We start from the raw sequence: 21,298 nt of genomic DNA, 5'->3' as shown, positions 1-21,298 counted from the left end.
AGTTTCACTCGATAGAAGAGCAGCTGTCAGCAACAGAGTTGCTTTAAAGAAAATCGCCCGAGGGGGACAGAAACAGACGGGGACGAGCGGAGACAGGCGAAGGAGCGAAAAAGAGAGGAAGACTGCTTCAGGTGACCGAGTTGCAATGGAGGTGCACGGCATGCGCGATTAGGGAGCGCTGGGCTTTTGTTAAGGTGGATTACAAAAGTGAAAAAGCCTCCAGAACTGACCGGGACCGCCTTTTTTCTGCTTGAGTTGACGGATTGTCTCCGAATCATGAACGTGTCGCCTCCAGACCGCAGGAAAAACATGCGAGAATTGGCTCTGGAGATTGGCATCAGAGTTCTGCTTTTCGGAGTTTTCGTGTAAGTAAAGGCTCCAGCAGCTGAGTTATCTGAGAAACACCGAAAACATTCAAATTAATAACAAAAATAATAATAATGAAAAACTGCCTGGCAACTACGCGCGTCTTGGCGATGACATTCATTTTCGTCACTGATGTTATACATATGCCTTTCCATTATTTCGACACAGAAGTGTTGTGTTCAGGTTTATGTGCCGCGGTGTGGTGCTGAACGAACAGGTCCCCGTGCTTGTGTGTGTGTGTGTGTGTGTGTGGCGGTAGCTGCGGTTCAGCAGCGTGGACAGACCGCTGTCAAACCAGCAGCAGACCGACGCTGTGGTTAACAGGTTGCAAAAAACAAAACAAAACAAAAAAACAACTTAAATCTCCACCAGAATAGACTTTCTGTTATGAGCGCGCTCTGTACTGACTCTTATGAAAGAACTAGTATTTAGTTTCTTTGGATCACAGCCGGTTAGAGAGCTGCAGCGACAGCTCATCTGACCGTTTCACCAGACACGACACAGTAATCTAACTAAGCACACAATGATGAAATGATACTTTGCCCCCCTTTTTTTCTGTGAAGCTTCTTCCTCGCAAGCAAAAACTAACATAAATAGGTTATAATTGTTTGTCTATCTTGGAGCTATTAAGCTCCAGGTGCATCATGATTTTATCATTTACCATTTTGCTTATTTTTATGCTCGATATCATCTCAGTTGAGCTACAAGTCCCGATATCTACAATGCATCCCCTTGCTGCATCTTTTCCATTTATGGGAAAATAAAAGAAGAAGGAAAAAAAAAAAGAAGACGCTCCTCTCATTTTGGAGTGTGTAGACACAGTGCGTGCATTCCGTGTGTGTCATTAATATCTATCTCTTGGCTAAGTGGTCCAACTCTGTGTGTGCTCTCACAGCAGACGGATTATCCGGCCAACAAGAGCCTGATGGTGTGTCCTGATTGTGTTTGACATGGATAAACTCAGATAGAGAGATGAAAAAAAAGCATAAAGTATCTTGGATATGCCCTTTGTATATTTGAATGTGATACTAGGCTCTAGGATTTGCTTCTGTGAATCTGTGCCACATTGAAAGAAAAATGCAGTTTCACACAATACAATCTTCATCATCATCATCATCATCATCATCATCATCACGAGGCAAGTGTTGTATTGTAGCACAGAAGCCCCAGCCACAAAGCACTTGATCACCTTAATGAAGTGAGTTTTACTCCCCATATTCCCTCTACACTGCACAGAGCTTTAATCTGCTTCTGATAACACTCAGTCTCCCCCATCAGTACACTTGATCTACCCCTAATAGGATATTAAGAGCAGGATGGTTACCGAGCATCACGTTCTTCTATGAGACAGTGCACACACACAGACATGCACTGCATGTTGATCAGCTTTGGGAAGGTTGTTACTTTCCTGCTGGGCTACATTTGATACCGATACCTTGGATTAAATAGGATTAACTAGTGACAAAGCTGGTGAACCAAGAAGCCATAGAAGCCAGATTCCTTTGTTTGCTGTTCATTTTGATTTGATGGATACAGAGTGCCAAATTTTAAGAGCAAGTTTCAATCGTGTATTCAGAGAAGGGAGAATTTGATCTTCTGCGTTTCTTTGGGGCTCAAAGTTATTGTTGTATCGAACAAGTTTTATTTCAGCAGACCAGATAGAGTCGCCCTCTGGCCTCGAAGGGCAGCGGATCCTGTTCGTATCTAACCTCAAAGACTGTGGTGAAGGCAGGATAATTGGGGTCAACTAGTTTCTGTTGTTTTCTCCGCTGAAGGTGTAGAGGACAGGTTTTGGCTGCCGCTATCCGTGCCTGCTGTGCGGTGTAGGCTTGGTGTAGGTGTAATGCACTGTATTTTTATCTTGGGAAGAAAACGACAGTCTCATCTGTGCATGTTTGCCAGGGAGAGCTACCAGTCGTCTTAAATTTAGTTTCACAACTTGGTGTTTTCTTCCTCTGCAGCTCACTCTTGAATTTGACAAACTGGAAGGAAAATGAAGAAAAGATTTTTGCTCATTTTGCTGTTCATATTCTTTCATAATTGTGAACATGTACCGAGGGGAAATGAATGAATTCATCCTGAAGTAGGTCTAACGAGCAGATATGAATGCATCAGAGGTGTCTTTCCCATATGCAAGTTTGGTAATTCGGTTTGTCTTTGATTCTGATTAAATAATGCTGACTGTGGCAAGGAAGTTATCCTCTCTGCTTGACTGCCCACCCACACAAACAGTGGACTCCTAAGAGGCTTGAAATCTCTGCATTATTCACATCCAAATTTTTCCAAAGACAGCCTGCCTTTAAGGGAACGTTACTTTCTATTTGCCCTTGCTTGCCAAGCTGCTGTCTGTTCCAAGCCTCGGGAGATGCAGTGACCTTAGTGAGAGGCTGAAAGTGTGACTTTGGGTTGGCCCTGTGCTATGAAACCACTAATGCCATGCAGTCATCATAGGTTAGCACCCCAGGAGTCACGCATGTCTTATTCTAAAGGGATATGATCTCTGACATTAGGCAAAGTATAAAACAAGAGAAACACAAATAAACACAAAGATAAAGTCCTTTTTAAAAAAAAAAAAAATCTCTAGTTAAATGCTCAGCAAAGAAGGAGAGGATAATGAGATTGGTCTTATTTCCCTTTCCTTGTAATCCAGAGCGCAACAAGCAAGAGCTTAGACAAATACCAAGGACTCATTTCTTCCTTGAGTGGTTGTGTGACAGAGCTCGTGTCCTCAATCAAGCAATACAAGCTTGAATTTTGTCAGTGTGTTTGTCCCGAAGCTCATAGTCGGACAATTGAATAAGCACGTCCCATAAATACCCGAACACTGCTTGCAAGCAGAACAGGCGACAAAAGCAAGAAAGACAGAGACAAAAAGAAAGAGACAGAAGAGGAAGATAAGATGGAGGACACACAGTTAGGGAGATCTAGATTGTTGAGAGATTTTCAAGATTAAGACCTGAGGCTCAGAAAATAGATAGGCACCATAACAACCGTGAGAACCCGTATCAAAGCAATCTAAAAGCCTCTTGATTGCCCAGAGAAGATGGCTGCTATTTTACAGGCTGTCATACACAGCAAAACAGAGTAGATCTGTTTGTGCCAGAAGCAACAATTTGGAACCAGGCAGAAATTACTTATTTATTGAAGAAAATTATGGTGATAAAAAAGGATTATTCTTAATTGCATGCATTGGTAATGAGGCATACTAATGTGTGATCTGAAGCTGGCATCAGCCATTAGATCATTTTTTGATATGCAGTGTCATGAAAAACTATTTGCCCCCTTCCTGATTTATTTTTTTAGTATTTTTCATTAGTATTTTTTGCACATCTGTCACACGTACATGTTTGAGAGCAAAAGGTTTTTAATATTCAACAAAGATAATCCGGGGAAATACAAAATGCACTTTTTAAATATTTCTTAAATGAAAGAAACTGTCTACACCCCCCTATTCATATGTGGAAAAAGTAACCGCCACCTCGTGTTAAATCATGAAATAACTGCGTAACCACAATTTTTGGAAAGCTGAGTCACTCACAGGCCTGATTACTGCCAGGCACGTTGAATCAAGAAGTCCTTAAACAGAATCTGTCTGATGTAGGCTAAAAGATACCAAAACGCAACCATGATCTAAGAAACTCTGGAGGAGATGAGAAACAAAAACTTTGACAACAGTCACTCTGGAAAGGGTCACGAAGCCAGTATTTAAGGCTCTGGGACTCTAACCATGGTGTGAGCCATTATCCACACATGCAGAAAACTTGGAGCAGCAGTGAATCTTCCCAGGAGTGGCAAGCCTACCAAAATTACTCAACAACTCATCCAGGAGGTCACAAAAGAACCCAGAACAGCATTTAAAGAACTGCAGGCCTAACTTGCCTCAGTCAAGGTCAGAGGTCTTGTTTTACATTTGCCAATAAAAGTCCTTGATGATCACCAAGACTTTTGGGAAAATGCTCTCTGTACTGACGAGACAAAAGTTGAACTTTCTGGAAGGTTTTTGTAATATAGCATTTGATGGTCTGATGATCTGGGCAATTTTGCTGCTTCAGGACCTGGAAGACTTACCATAGTTCTAAAAATTTGCTCTCTATCAGAAAATCCTGAAGAAGAATATCTGACCATCAATTCATCCCCTGAAGCTCAAGCACACTTGGTTTATTAAACAGATTTAAATCTGAGATCCTTTTTTTTTTTTTTTTTTTTTTTTTTTTTTGCCTGTCCCATTTGGTTCTTTAGCCATCAGAATTGTTGTCTGAAGACCAACAAGGATACCCAATGGATTTACTTTGCCAAATGGATCTTCGTGGCATTGCCGTATTGGTCCATTTGGTCGATCTTTGTTTTTATTATTTATTATATTTTATTTTCAGATGTTACAGATGGGACAGACATGAGTGAGGGATAGGAAAGGGAGAAAGAAAGAGGAAGGAAAGGAAAAACAGAAGGGGAGAGGGACAGTGAGAAAGGGGGGGAGAAAAAAAAAAGAATCTCCTGGATCACCTGTTGAGAGAAGAATAGAAAACAAGCAAAAAAACAAAAAAAACCAAAGCAACATACTAAACACAACACCATCGCATTAATCTAGCTAAGTGTAAACAGCAGTAAATACTAAATATTCAATGTTGTTGTGCAGTACGCAGGACAGATGTGCTTCGAAGTAGTAGCCAAGAAAGGTGTAATTTAAGTCTACGAGCAGTGAACACCCGTGTGCATACCTGTGTGGATCAGCGCGCTTGTATTCCAAAGGTTTCTCCATGTAACGATCTGCTAGGGAGTGTGGGGGGGCCACAGCCCCGTCCTCCAGGGTATGAAGCAGGTATGGAGGAGATCAAAACTCCAGACATCCAGAGGCCCCCAGAACACAAGAGACCATAGAAGACCAACAGAGGGGCAGCCGCGCCACTGTTCCAGTAAGAGCTGAGGAGAGTCCCAGATGAGGGCTCACTCAGCAGCCGCGGAGCAGAAGCCAGGGGGAGTTGCAGTGACGCGCCCGTGAGCTCCGCCGGCAGCCAGCCGTGCCTGAGTGACCGAGCCCCAGGCCGAGAGGCCGGGGGCACCCCACCTCCGAAGTGGCCCGAGCGAGCCCCAGGTTCCAGGCCCCGATAAGCGGCCGCCAAGGAGTGAGCCGGTGTGTACCTGGACGCCCACCCCCAGACACAAAGAACCACCAACGCACCGACACCTGAGGGAGTCCGCCACCGGCAGGGGAAGTGGTGGAGGGGTGGAGATAGGCCTCCAAACCTTGGAGGGCCTGAGGTGTCCCCAGAGAGGTGGTGTCTGATACCCAACCTGACATATAGACACAGACATACAGGCACACACAGATACAAACATCCATTCCCACCCTCATGCTCTCATATGCACTCACTCCACACTCAACCAACGTGGAGACAGACATAAAGAGACGCTGTACACACGATCACACTCCCCAAGCGTACTCTACAAACCGGGTCTAGGTACCCTTGCCCCTGGAGGGGGGAACTGCACCCAGACCCAGGTGGTGTTACCCTTTTCCCTGCGGTGGGGAGAGGCAGACCGCCCCGACTCCGTAGCAGCAGGGAGGCCCCACACTCCAGACCGCAGTCGGACGGCCAACTCCTCCTAGCCCCCCCGCTCCAGCAGGCCGCAGAGAATGGGGGTGGGAGAAGACTCCAAACCTCCCTCCACCCGCTCATTGTAGTGTTGATGCATGTGTGTTCTAAGGTGCAATTAAAACCCAGGAGGGCATAGAGCTACCTGCCAAGAAGCAGCAGGTAAGCGCATAGTCCCTCCTGATAGCCCTCAATGTCTACGTGTATTTAAAATTGAGAGGTGGGCAACGACGCCAGGGGTGAGGTATACACCCTGATGGTAATATGGACTCCGTGATTGTGCCCACCCCCAGGCCCCTGCAGGCCTAACTTGCCTCAGTCAAGGTCAGAGGTCTTGTTTTACATTTGCCAATAAAAGTCCTTGATGATCACCAAGACTTTTGGGAAAATGCTCTCTGTACTGACGAGACAAAAGTTGAACTTTCTGGAAGGTTTTTGTAATATAGCATTTGATGGTCTGATGATCTGGGCAATTTTGCTGCTTCAGGACCTGGAAGACTTACCATAGTTCTAAAAATTTGCTCTCTATCAGAAAATCCTGAAGAAGAATATCTGACCATCAATTCATCCCCTGAAGCTCAAGCACACTTGGTTTATTAAACAGATTTAAATCTGAGATCCTTAAACAGGCCCCTTGTGTTCAAAAAACCTCCAATATAACAGAACTAAAACACCTCTGCAAAGAAAGTGGGCCAAAGTGACGTGAAAATTAGTCATAGCCTGTTATCACAACCAGCTGATAGGTTTAGGAGGCAGTTTCTTTTTCACACAGGGCCAGAGAGGTTTGGATTACTTGTTTCCCTTAATAAATAAAATCATAATTTAAAAACTGCATTTTGTATTTACTCGGGTTATCTTTGTCTAATATTAACATGAGTTTGATGCTCTGAAACATGAAAGTGTGACAAATATGCATAAAACTAAGAACTCAGGAAGGGGGTAAAATGCATTTTCACAGCACTGTAGTTGCTGTCAAATGAGGTTAGATGCAAGTGTATTGAAATAACACAATTCATCCCTCAAAACAGTGACTGCACATCATTCCCCATCTCAGAGGAAAGTTTAGGCAGTAGCGAGATACAGCCCAGAGCGTTAGCCAGTCTCAGAGATGATGGGGAGGAGCAGAGTCTTGAAAGAAACTTGGACTTTTTGAGAATAAACAGATTGTTTAGTCAACACGTCTGTTGGATTAAAGGTACTTTCAGCTGCTCAATATTTTCCCGAGGGTGGATCTGCATGTTTGATTTGGCAGAGATTTTTCACCATTTTACACCAGATGCCCTTCCTGACGCTATCCTCCCGTTTATCTGGGCCTGTGATCCCCTGAGGCTGGGTTTATTTCTCCTGCCGGTTATAAACTAGGGATCTTTCACGTGTAGAAGTGAACGTGTTATCGGATTAATGGTTAAAAAGAGAGACAGAAAAAAAAGAGCGATGCAGAGTTTAAACTAAGCTGTAATCCTGATATAATTAGTCCTGGTTGATTACCATGACTGCAGTTTAATGATACAACAATAATTCCTTAAACATCAAACACAAGTGGAAATACAGGTGACTCTGTTTTTAGTGCAATTAGCTCACTTTGGTTTTATAAAGATGTCTGATCTGATCTGGATCTGATCTCACGCAGCACATAGTACAAAGAGCCGTTGTGCACAGCGAATCACAGCGCCGATGATGACCCTGTAGAGGAGGATTCAGCCAGTCACCTACAGCTCTTCATCTAACCACTCCTCTAACTGTGCCTGCGCCGTCTCGTTCCATTAAAAATTTAATGGACCGCTAAAAAAAAAGAAAAAAAAGATTGTTGATAAGCAGTCATAGTCAGCACTTACTTCAGTGCAAAACACATTGCAGTTTTTAAATCTTTCATAATTAATCCCTCATGTTTTGCCAGTCCAACGCTTTTAATGTGAGGCAGCATATTCTCTTTACATTAGCAGTAGCTTAATACTCTTACTTGGCAGTCTCCTGGTCCTCGTTTGAAGAGAAATAACAATAGACGGCGAGGCTGTTATCAGTGGTGTGGAGAATTTTTCTTTGTTTTTAATTACATGCATGCATAGTTTTCTTGTGCAAGAATACCCTCTGTGCTTGGAAAATCTAAATTCTGCACGGGTCTTTTCGTTGCATCCAACAAACATTACATTACATCAAGAGTGATTATAGAATGTAAATGAAAAGGAGCTGAAAAAAAAAGCTATAATCAAAATGGGGGTCTGAGATCATGAAAGCATTAATGTAATAAAAGATTATAACTTTAAAGTGGTGTGGACACTAAAATATTCTTGGCCTTTCTCCCGAACTCCACTCACAGAAACGGTAGAAATAGTGTAATTATTTTAATATAAGATGTCAGTAAAGAGATTTTTACCCAGAGGGCCACAGGTGTGAGTGCCAAAGCCATAATATAAAGTGCTGAATTTTAATCCTTGTAATCAGAAAGAGCCGACCCCCAAAATAGACACAGTAAGTCTGCAGCTTTGCAGCCTTCAGCTCTTCGTTTTATTCATCTGTCTATATGGTTTAGTCCAAACGCTTTTTCCCCACGGGCAAAATTTCTAAGAAAACAAGATCACTCCTGCACAGTACACAGTGGGTAATGGCAAAGAGAGGGAGTAAATTCTGCAGTCCACTAAGTCCAGTGTGGAGCATTTAGACTCAGATACAGTGTTCAGAATTTGGATGACTGAACTAGAAATACAGACAAGCAAGAATTGGGGTAGCAAACGTTGACTGGTGAGAAAGAGGACTCCAGAGGGATGCTGCTGTTGTACTATTTGCCTGTATACATATTTATTATGTTCGGCTGTGGACAAACATGACTTCTCAACACTGACACATCGCCGTCTTCAGTCATCTGCCATTTGTGTAAATTTCATAATACCCGTCTTCATAATTATAATATATTCTCCTCGCCTTAATTTTTCCTGCTACCACATTTGAAGCACTGAGTCACGGGTCATCCAACCTGTGACCCTCATTATCTTTGAGATGAAGAAAGAATTGAGATTGCATGTTTGACTACTGACTGTAACAAGGCACTGAAATACTTCCTGACTCGATAACACAAACAGACCGAGTCAGCAAGCGGTGACTGAAACAGTGTGACCTCAGTAGTGTTCCCTTTGTACATCTTTGTCTGAAGAGCCCAGGGAGAGCACCCAATGTTGTGCTTGATTGTATAAGCTATATTCGACACAGTAACTTAATCCCTAAATGTGTAGGTTTAATAAAGTGGCAGTTTATTCAACAGTTTCGAATTAAACCAAAAAACTATATGAGTGAAAATACAAAAGAGACAACGTCAGACATTTTGGATGTGATTGTGATTAGTGACCATGGTGAATTGGGAATCTGAGTGGTGTGAGAAGATTTGAGAAAAGATTAGCAGAAGGAAAGCTCTATTAGCAAACGAGGCAGATGCTGCAGCAAAAATATCCATGAATCCAGCGAGAGCAGAGGCAGCTGACTCTCACACCAAGACCAGGGAATCCCTGACAGCTCAGTCTGTCACCGCTCTAAGCTACTCTGGCATTTCATTCTCCACAATCGTTTGATCAGCTCATTATGTCTTGCTGTCCCTGCTGTCATTTTTCCAAACCCGTATCTTTATCCCTCCATGGGTAGCAGATTGCTCAGTTACTCTCTGTGTGTCCTTTACACCAGTCTGCCTTAAAGGGGTACTGCAAGTCGCTTTGTGAAGATTGCCTTGTGGGTCAACTTACCTGTTAGAGGAAATTTACTGTAAGAAAAAAAGTCAAACAGTACTATGCAACAGTCTTGAGCTGCCCTTCATGTCTTTATTTTCTGGTAGGAAAATTAATCAGAACACATGCAAACATACACAGAGATACAGTATAAAAGGAAAAAACTGGGTTTGTACAGTTCTTATGAGCTTGAAGATGAATATTTAGTTTGACCACATATGAACTCTCTTAGGTGGCCTTGTTTCTCTGTCAAGCTGATTCAACACTACTTCAGTAAAGTTGAGGTCCGGGCTCTGGGGAGACCAAATCCATGACTGATAGTGTTCATGATGGTTTTTCAATTCAGTTCAATTCAATTTTATTTATTATGCGCCAAATCACAACAACAGTTGCCTCAGCTCGCTTTATATTGTAAGGTAGACCCTACAATAATACATACAAATAAAAACCCAACAATCATATGACCCCCTATGAGCAAACACTTTGGTGACAGTGGGAAGGAAAAACTCCCTTTTAACAGGAAGAAACCTGAACCAGGCTCAGGGAGGGGCAGCCATCTGTGGCAACCGGTTGGGGAGAGAGAAGGAAGACAGGATAAAAGTCATGCTGTGGAAGAGAGACAGAGATTAATAACAAGTATTTTTCAGGTGTTTTTCTGTCCAGGTTTGCCTTTACTGCATTGGCAGTGTGTTTGGAATCACTGTAGTGCCGCAAAATGAAGATGTTCTGAATCTGATGCTTTTCAGATGGTACTGCACGGTGGATCAAAATCTGATGCTACTTCTTGTGTTCATAATTCCATCAAGATCCACTGGCACCATGACCATGACACAGCCTCCAGTGTTTTACTGGATTCATCACTCCATAAGACCTGTTTTAACTGATTAACATTCCAGTTCTTCTGTAATTAGAAATACTTTAGCATTTTCTCCCTATAGCCTAAACCAATGGCTAAAATTGGTTCTTTGCTAAGTTGTCTGTTTTGTGCTTCATCCCTTGAGTTAGGTGCCTTTTTTATGCTCGTAACAGTGTTAAAAGAGGATTAACAAACAATAAAATATTGCCTGGACTTCAGGTACAAGGACTGAAAATGAATAAAAAAAACAATATTTTATGAATGTCAAACTCTCATCTTTGACACGTTTCATGGATTCAGCTAAATAAACTGGAAAAATTATGTGATGTGACAGTGGCTTTTATTAGACGAGGCAGCTAACACATTCATGTTCACTTGGATGCATAGGTCAGTGTTAAGTGGCCAAAAAACCAACAAAAAACCCATCAAAACAAAATAAAGAAAGAGAAAAAAACTATTGCCTGAAAATAGTCAAGTACACGGAATTAAAAGGAGCAAAATACCCGCCAAAGTCCAAAGAAAACCCTTTGAAAACCTTCAGAAAGCCTGGAGAACTATTCCTCTTTCAGTGCACTTTAAAGAATTACAAACAAATATGGCTTCTTGGAAAGAAAACATTAAGAAATGAGGGGTGGCTCAAGACTTTTGCACATTACTGTAGGAGAAGCAGAAAAACCCTTATTCTAGTTAACAATAAATCAGATTACAGATTTTTGAGTTATTTTTTGTCGTGAATTTACGACATCTGAAAACAGTTCCAACTTTTACATCCACTCTGAGTTCAATGTTGTTGTCATGCGCCTTAATAATTTATCATATAACACAGAGTTGCACTTTTCCTCCCAAATCTAATTCCCAGCCTTCCCACTGCTCGTATTACAAAGTGAAAATAATAAACTTAACCAGTTTCCATCATTGTACTGGGGGGGTCTTAAAAGTCAAAGAAGAATCTTGTAAAAACTACAGTAACAGCAGGGATTGTGCTTTACATGTGGCGTTTTCAGCTGGAAAAACAAAACAAATACTGGAATGTAACCACTGTTCAGAATTATGAGCTTTTATATTTTCTTATTCTTAGGGAAAAGCTCTTACTGCAACATGGTATTGTGTTCTGGTATTGCAATTTCACCATTGTAAAATATGAATGTCAATCTCAGTTCTAGCCGTAAACAAATCTTAATGTTAAAACTGTTCCTTTTGTAAAATAAAGCGGCTCAGCAATCAGGTTGAAGCTCAGAGGATGCAAATGATGGAGCTGTAATGATGTTATGAAGATAAACTGCATCACATTATTTGTTCATTTTGTGCTTCCATTCTGTTCATCTGAACATGTTCTCTAAAACTTTAAAGTTTCCCCATTATTTTAGAAGTATTTGAACCATGACTGGTGCTCGGTAGATGTAGGCTGTGATGAGGGGCAGTGCTGTGGCGCTCTGAGGTGTGGAAGTGCGGAAGTGACAGCTTCTGTCAGAGTGGAGAGGAAGGTCCCCTGCACTGAGTTACACTTCCTCCCATCACGACGTTTCTATTCTTATACCTCCCCCTGTCACTTCATCGTTTTATTGCCCCTTTCTTAGGTGATTTTTTTTCAGCCTCCTCTGTATTACTGTCATTTTCAGCATCATACTCTTATCTATATACAAAGACAGATGAGGGGCTGAGAAGATGAAAGAGCCTCCCGCCAACACACACACTAGCACATTTGGCAGTCTCCTGGCCCAAATCTTAAAATATATAACAAGCATGCTCCTCTCCTTCTGGAGAAGCCTTCATCACGTCTGTGTGTGTGTGTGTGTGTGTCCCTCAAGCCCCAAGCTTTTGCTGTCAGACCACTTTTTCCTTGATGAGTATTCTGTGATTTCCTTTAGAGAATACTGCAGAGTAACTGCTCACTTTTTGCCACTGTAAGGTGAATTTGTGGACAGTGTGCGTGTCATAGTTGAAGGGAAGAAACTTACATGTATATTTTGAAATCTGTCATAACTTTAAAGTAGAATGATAAACTCTATCATTCACCCATTTTCTTCCACGTATGCAATTTAGGATCACGGGCAGGCTGAAGCCCAGCTACCGTAGCACAGGAGGTGGGGTACACCCTGGACAGGTCAGCAGTCTGTCACACTAATTTAGGTTCTTTTGACTGTGGTAAGTACCTGGAGTGATCCCACGCAGACATGGGGAGAACATGCAAACTCCACACAGAAAGGCCAGATCATGGATTTGAACCGAGAACCTTTTTGCTAAGTGTTAAAGAAAAAGAAAGCCAAGTAATAATGAATGAATAAGTAACGAATAACACTGCGTTCCAGCTCACTAGATCAGAAATACAAATAAACAAAGTCTTTTCTTTTAATCTTTTCATTCTTTCTTTATTCTTCAACACTGTGGTGAACACAAAAGAAAAACAAATATTTGTATAATAAGGTTTAATGGTGGCACAAACTGTAGCATTACAATCTAATGAACTGGATTATGCAATAATATTCTGCACACTTGAGATACATAAAGCTACTTTTCCAGTTGAGTTTCTGTTTTCAGACAGTCCCTCTTATTATTATATCGCAGAATTACAGGATACCCACAGATACTGGTTTATAATTCTGTTGTAAAGGTGATAGGACTAATCGATAATGACTGGATCGAGACAGCTACGCTAAAAATCACATGCAGTTTATCATCCAGCTGTCAACAGACTCAAGCTCAGTCTAACTTAACCTTTTAATGTGTAAATGCTGCACACCAAGGTGCTTCAGTTCAATTAATTATGCTGATTAGACCTTGTCACAAGACTTTGAGGTTAAAGACAGCTTGATTGAATTGTCCTTGACTCTAATTAGTGAGACTGAATGTGTATGAAGTTCTGACCTCTGTGTTTCCAGTATATTCAGTAGCTAAATTAAGGTGGCATTTTCATATACATACAGTAGTTCAACCATCATGAAGTGTAGGAACTGAATATTGTTGCCAAACCTAAGAACTTAGCCTTTTTAACTCTTCTGATATTCTGTTTGTCAAAACAGGACCTACAATTACAGGTACTAGTAATCAAAGATGTTTTAATGATTAATGCCAGTGAACCAGGATGCAGAAAGCCAGGGTTCTTTAACCCTAACACACCTACATGTATCTGTAATACACATCAATGCAACCTAAGATCAAAATAATTTAATATAATTATTTAGAATGAAAGTACATCTGAAATGACATCCAAACAAAAGACAGCAGTTAAAGGCCAGAGTAAGCCCACCAGTGGCTCCAATTATTTTGGCTGATTAGAGTGTAGAGTGCTTCTCCAGACTTGGTGTGTGTGTGCAGTCATGCTTGATCAGCATCTCTCTCACTCCCTGTTTGCTTCGCTGTCTTTAATATCCTTATTAATGCACAATATGAAATGTCCTGTGGGTTTGGGTTTTTTTTGCCATTTGAAGTGTTTATATTTTGGGGTTTAGCTTCCTTTTGTTTAGTATTTCTGGTAATTCAGGTAAGTAATTTAGTAATTTTATTTAGAATTTATTAGTGCTGTCAGGGTTAATGCATTAACGTGCTAAAACGTGCTAATACACATTAGCGTGTTAACGCAGATCAATCCGTGTAAGGGGTTAGTCGGTGTTAACGCGTCATCGCGACTGATGTGATGAACATTTAACCCATCTGGAGCGCAGACTGACTCAAAATCCCTGAAATGTCTCTGTCAACGCATTTCGGGCAGTTTGTCCAAAGTTTGTCCATTCTGTGCTCCAGATGGGTTGATTGTGTTAAAATATTTAATCGTGTTAAACATTATGACAGCGTTAACGTGTGTAACCCCTTACCCTTACATGGATTGATCTGCGTTAGCGCGTTAATGCGGATTAGCCCGTTTTAACGCATTAACGCTGACAGCACTAGAATGTATGTTTTTAGGTTTTTGTGTTCTTGTGGGTTATTAATATTTGATTCCTTGTGTTAACTTTTTTCTTGCCTCCTCTTTGTAATGTGATTCTCCATTCAGTTACAGTTTCAGCTGTGTCTTGTTCCCACTTCTCTTGATTATATTGCTCAAGGTGTGTCATGGGCTTTGTTTCAATCCTGGATGGTTGGATAGGATTCATATTGATTTCCACTCAATTGTTGTAAGCAAGGAAATCCAACCCTTACTTTCACATTTTTGTTTAAAAATAGCATCGTCAATGGCCAGTATAAAAGGCATTTCGGTCAATAACACTGTGTTCGCCCTAGCTTCTCCTTATCAGAGTTTCATTGACTAGAGGAAAGAAAACCTTTCACTAGGATTAATGATTAACTCCTGAATGCGAGTAGGAACCCACAGCTATTGTTTGGAAATTAAAAAAAAATGAAGTGACTCCATTTTCTTGTACGTGGCCATTGATTCTAAATAAAAGATGGAAGGAGCTATTTCAACAGCTCCTGATTTGAAGCCTCAAGCTTAGCATCTCGTTGTTTTGAAAGTGGACATGATGACAGATGGATGGTCTGACTACAGCTGGGCTCCTCAAACTCATACAACAGGAACTTGAATTTGCCCCTCCCAAGCATGTCATCCTTCTTGACACTAATCGGGACCATAATTACAAAATCATGTTGTATTCACTAAGTCCTGGGACAAATGTTTATTAAATTAACAAATAAATAATCCATAGATTTTTATATTGTCAGACTTCTTTTTGCAACAAGTGGAGTCACAATCCTGCTCGCCACTAGAACGAAAGCATTTTTCTTCATTGGTTTCACTTTTCAGATCTGCACATGATATATTATTCAGGGTCTCCACAATAACAATCTTCAAGAAAATGAAAAACAAAGTCATTTTTCTGAAGTGGAAAGAAAATCACATTGAAGATAAGATTCACAACAGAAAACAACAACAAAAATACCCACGAAATACTATTAAACAAATCTGAGAAAGCAAAGTAAAAGTATTACAGTGTGATAACACTGAATATATAGACTTCACAGATAGGAGATGTATCATTATTATCCTTCAGATCCATAAAAATGCGGCATCCCTCTGTGTGTGTGTATCCATGTTTGTACAAGCAGTGGACCTCATCTCCCGATGCTTTCACACTGAGTGGTATTTGCAAGGGTTTTGTACACTCACTCTTCCTTTGAATGAGCAAAAAAGCTGCACTCTCCTTCATGTTGCTGTCAACTTTAACATTTACTACAATAACCAATAAGCATGACAACAGGGATAAATGTCAGCTGTGTGTTCCAATCCCACATCTGTGTCCAATCTGTGTGAGCGATTTCTGTCGAATTCTTTCCACCTCCCTCCCTTTTCCCTTGTCTTTTTCTCTAATGCTCCAAGCATGGTTACCTTTATGCTTAACTTAATAAGCTCTGCACACACACACACACACACACACACACACACACACACACACACACACACACACACACACACACACACACACACACACACACCTAACAAATTGTCTGAACTAAGCACAAAACTTATTAACTTCTGAGGTGATTGCCAATGGCAGCTATTCAGCCTGCTAAATTCATGATGTGTCTGTATAGATTCAAAGAAGAATGCAGTGAAACCTTTTATATTAAAACATTTCAAGGTTGGCTGATAAATACACTCACGTAATTCCTATGTACATTCACCCATCAGTGGCTGTGGTTTAACCAAAGGTCACAGGATAATTATATAGAACTGTAGTGAGAGTTGCTTGGATAAAAATCTATTAGATGTACATTAGATATGAATTTTATTAGATTATATTCTTTTTCTTTTTAGGGCCAAATTAAGGGCTAGGGTTTTTTTCATTAATGTAACAAAGTTACAAAGACTCCCTGGCAGCCATCGGTCTTTTTCTTCTTCTTTGGGTTGTTCCCTTTAGTGGTTGCCACAGTGGATCATCTGCCTCCATCTAACCCCGTCCTCTTTTGTCACACCAACCCTTTACAGGTCCTTCTTCACTACATCCACGAATTTCCTCTGTGCTCTTCCTCTTTTTCTCCACAGTTGCAGCTCTATATTCATATCATTTTTTCCACAATATTCCCACTATCCCTCCTCTGCACATGTCCAAACCATCTCAGCTTTGCCACCCTATCTTTATCTCTAAAACGCTCGACCTGAGCTGTCCCTCTCATGTACTCATTTTTCACTCTTCCTGCTGTCCTTCTGTCCCACATTAAGTTTAAAAGGTTATTTTCATGTCAGTCTTTCTGAAACATCAAAGATAAGCATTAAGTAATGTTGGCTAGAATTACACTTCTTTCTAGAGCAGCGATTTTGAAGAATCACCAGAAGCAAGTGGCTTAAAAAGAAGAACATTTTGTCAACATAGTGGAAATATGTTATTTCTAAACATATTCTTTGAAGTTTAAAGAATAAAACTTATGGTTACTACGTTAAGGCCAGCAGTACCCCACTGTTTATTGAAAAATACTTACTCAGCCACATATGTATATAGTTACACTTTACATGTTACACTTAAAGGAGCTTCTCAGCCGTGGAAAACTCTACCATGAAGCTCCTGGTGCACGGTTTTTGTGCTGATGTCGATGCCAGAGGATGTTTTGAGTGCTGTACTTTTCACTCTATAATTTTATGTGGTCTGCCAATTTTTTGACTGAGTTGCTGTCGCTCCTAAACTCTTAATCTTTGCAATAATACCACACTAATAATAATGTAGAATATCTTGGAAGGAAGTAATTTCAGAAAGTGAAATTACTGATGTGTTGCAACAGTGGGGCTCCGGCTATCACAGCACCCCAATCAAATTCAGTGAGCTCTTTAGAACGACCCATTTTTTGACACACGTCTGTAAAGGCAGTTTGATTCTGCCTGTGACAGTGGAAGTGAAAACACCTGAACTCAAAGGTGTGGCCGACGTTTTTATTCATAGTAGTGCATGTTAATCATTATGCACTGCTGTGTATACCACCTCCATTTCCACAAATCAAATCTTTTGTATTTAACAGAGCCTGGAACCAGAGCCTGTTTAAAGGGAGAATATCTTTAACTCATCATTAAAGATATTGGTATGAACAAAAAGACTGTATAACATTGATGGTCACACACCTTTTTGCTTCTTGATGCTTTGCCTGTTAAGCATTGTGGCTGTTAGTAGGGATATTCCTGGGTGACTAATTTCTTCAAAGACTAAACAAAGGGGAAAAAAATAAACTAACCAACTAGTCTAAAATTTAGAAAGATGCTGCTATCAACTTAAACTGGAGAACTGTTTACTGGAAAATGTCAAAAACTCTCTAAATAAAGGCATTTGAAACAATTAATTGCATTCTTCAATAATGATTCATGCTGCTTAACCTGCCGTTGTACGATATAAATACAGCCCTACTTCGAGCCCCTCCTGGTAGATTGAACACCTCACCCTATCACTAACAGAGCGTGAGCTCATCCTTTCGCCTTTTAAAGAACTAACAGTTACAGTGTTAACAAACAGAAAAGGTGTAAATTTACAGATTTATGGTATTTCTCAACATTGATGCGCCATCTGGTGGCCGGTGGATGCATAGCATTTAGAACACAACAATTTAACTGCACTGGGCATCAATTAAAAAGTAAAATGGTTAGTTTAAACATCTAGTGTGTTTGGTACCGACTAGTGACAATAGCAAAGATTGGTCAACTAGTCCACTAGTGTTCTTTGTTAAATAATTGCTTTCTAAAAGCTTCGAGAGTTCCCCTTTAAATGACTTGAATGATCTGAGATGATGAGCAAACAGCTGGTAGCTTCAATGTTGACACAGGATAAGGTCACCCAGTCTTGTCTCCTTGATCTTTCAAATACTGCGAAAATCAAACCTTTACTGTCATTCAACCATCTTTTAGTACACACTTTGATTTTCTCCCACTTTGATCATTACAATTCACTCTTCCCGTGCATCTCTCAGTCCTCCAAAGCTTGTCACCAATTGGTGCGTAGCACAGCGGCAAGGCTGCTAACAAAATCTAGCTGGCGGTCACATATTATATCTATCCTTGCATCCTTTCACTGACTTCCGTTGAAATTTAGAATCCAATTTTAAAAATATATTGGACAGGCCCCTGCTTACATAGCAGAGCTTTTGGGAATTTTATCATTTCCTTGAAGAACAATAGCCTGTTACATATCGTAGTAGTAGTACATGGATATTTCTGTTGTTTGTCTAACAGTCGTAGTAGTTACACCTGCATTACATATTGTATGGATTAAATCAATTGGATTACAGATGTGTAGTTAGGTTTAAAGGAGTTATTATTATTATTATTATTATTATTATTATTATTATATATCCCAATGTGTTAAACTTTTTTTAAAAATTTTATAGGCTGATGCCTGTTGCTTCATTCCTGTGTTATAGTGAAGCCATCATTGAAATGTGTGGAATTAAAAGCCGTTGACAAGCTGCGTGCGTCAGAAATTCAGGCGACAGCATTTTATTGTAGAACAGCTCCTTGTTGCTACTGTTTTATGTGGGAGCACTGAGTGTGGCAATTTTCTCTGCACAATGGAGAGAGAGAGAGCTCAACTAATATGATGAGTTAACACCAGTGGGGTGTTAAAGTTGATGCATTTACTCAGCATGCTCAGTGAATATAAGCTTTGGACCTGTTGAGCCTGTGCAAAGCTTTCTGGCAAATCTTCAATTCAATTCAATTCAATTCAATTCAATTCAATTCTTTATTTATTTGTCACATGTAGTTATAGCTGGTACAACATACAGTGAAATGTTTTTTCTGGCTAAAAAAGTACTCCCCCCGACTGTGCAAACATGCTAAAAAGGATTTTTCATAAGCTAAGAAAAAAAAAAGGAAAAGAAACAAAAGTTAAAAGTAAAAAAAAATATATAAAAAAACAATGTAAAAGTCCATATGTTTGTGCTTATAAATATATATCCATGACGTGCAAGATATTGCACTATAATGATTTGAATGAGAAAACTATAAAAATATACATATTTACATAGTACAGATGTATATAATAAGGTACGGATAAGGTTCAGAGAAGAAAGGTAAAGTGCAAATTATGTACTGTGTGTGAGATTGTCCATCATGTTGTCCGGTTTGTGTTTTGGTTGAGGAGTCTCACAGTTTGTGGGTAAAAACTCCTCCTGAACCTTTCTGTTCTTGTTTTCAGGCTACAGAGGCGCTTCCCTGACCTCAGTGGCCTGAACAGTTTGTGGGCGGGATGGCTAGAATCCCTAATGATCCTGATGGCCCTGGATCTGCACCTTTCAGCATAGATGTCCTGCAGTGCTGGTAGAGATGTTCCCATAGTGCGTTCAGCTGTGCGCACAACCCTCTGCAGGGCTTTCTGTTGCTGTACTGTGCAGTTCCCGTACCACACCATGATGTTGTTGCACAGGATGCTCTCAATGACACCAGTGTAAATTCTCCTCTGTATATTCTTGGAGATCTTAAACCTCTTTAGACGCCTCAGGTGATAGAGGCGCTGTCTGCCTTTACTAATGAGGAAGTCCGTGTGTGTACTCCAAGTGAGGTCCTCGTTGATGTGGACACCGAGGTATTTGAAATTGGAGACTCTCTCCACAGGGGTTCCATAGATCTGAATTGGGGTGTGAGTTTTCTCACCTCTCTGTTTTCTGAAGTCAATCACCATCTCCTTTGTTTTACTGATGTTCATGGAGAGGTGATTTGCCTCACACCACTTTGCTAGTCCATCCACCTCACTCTGGTAGGCCGTCTCGTCGTTCCCAGAGATGAGTCCCACCAGTACATGGCAGCCTCGCTCTTCTCCTTCCTATTGTGGGTTGGTACTCTTATCTCACCATGTGCCCCCACCCCACCATGCTTCCTTCGTGTCCCTTTGGTGATGTCCTGCCAGCTTCATATGGCTGCATTTCCTAATACCTGCCTCAGATGTGAGGCTCTGACCTTTCCAAAAGTGTCTGTGGGGCTTTTATCGTGAACAGACACCTTCAGTGTTACTAAGCCAGCCCTCAGCTTTTCAATGCACCCTCTTGATTTAGCCAGCTTCAATGGGTAATTAAAAAAAAAAGGACCTAGTTTTCCACTGTATCCCCCACCAGGGTTTTGTGTGACAAGTGAAGGATTTTCTGTTTCTTTAGCCAACTTCAGACGGGATTCCTCCAGGGAAGGCAGCGCTAGCTCAGTGTCACTCAGCATCTATTTTGCTCCCCTCCTCTCTTCCCTGCCTGTGACAGGACTGATGCTATGCATTCTCGACACGTCTGGCCAAAGCCCTGACTGTAACCAGTAGCACAGACACAGAAAGAGAGGGCATGTGACACTTATTGTCCACACCAAATTCAGACTTGCAAAATAAAGAAGCCACTTGGAATTTTTTAGTATGTCTTGGAAATTCAGGTGACAGTGTTAATGCCAGTCATGGAGTTGGCTCTATAGGAACTTCTGATGGCTATATTAATATTATTAAGGGTGATTTTCCCCATAGCAGGTGTACGACCTTTGTTGTATGATTTAGTCATGTGTATCCAATCCAAACTCAAGCTGTGACTGTTTTGCTGGAAAAGGTTAAAGAACTTTTTCGCTCAGAGGCACAACGTTGCCTCAGCTCAAGACTTTCCCAAGCTTCAATTCTGTCTCCAAACTCCAGCCTTTAAACCCCACACAGCCTCGCCTCCAAGCTTAATGCCTTCTGTTTCCACTTGTTTCCCTGCTGTCTGGTCTCTTTGCAGCCTAAAAAAATAAATATGCAGCCTCAAATATCATTATATCCAACAGAATTTTGCCAGGTAGATCGCTGCTAGCCTGATTTAAACTTCTCTTTTGAAAGAGTGCAATTATCTTCCAGCCTTCGGTC

General features: G+C 40.8%; 1 protein-coding gene across 1 annotated transcript in view; it reads left to right on the top strand.

Moving 5' to 3' along the window:
* The first annotated feature begins 276 nt into the window (after positions 1–276).
* The window catches only part of plpp4 (phospholipid phosphatase 4), a 45,743-nt gene continuing 24,721 nt past the window's right edge, over positions 277–21,298 (top strand). The window contains exon 1 of the mRNA XM_085369488.1: positions 277–365. Coding sequence (XP_085225614.1) covers positions 277–365 — 89 coding nt within the window. The remainder of the gene's footprint in view (positions 366–21,298) is intronic.

Source organism: Diplotaxodon limnothrissa, linkage group LG13 (assembly GCF_057381915.1).
Source record: "Diplotaxodon limnothrissa isolate DT_005_m linkage group LG13, D_limnothrissa_male_GT1.1, whole genome shotgun sequence".
Classification (NCBI taxonomy): Eukaryota; Metazoa; Chordata; class Actinopteri; order Cichliformes; family Cichlidae; genus Diplotaxodon; species Diplotaxodon limnothrissa.
Note: the sequence above shows the minus strand (reverse complement) of the source record. Positions and strands in the feature narration are given on the sequence as shown.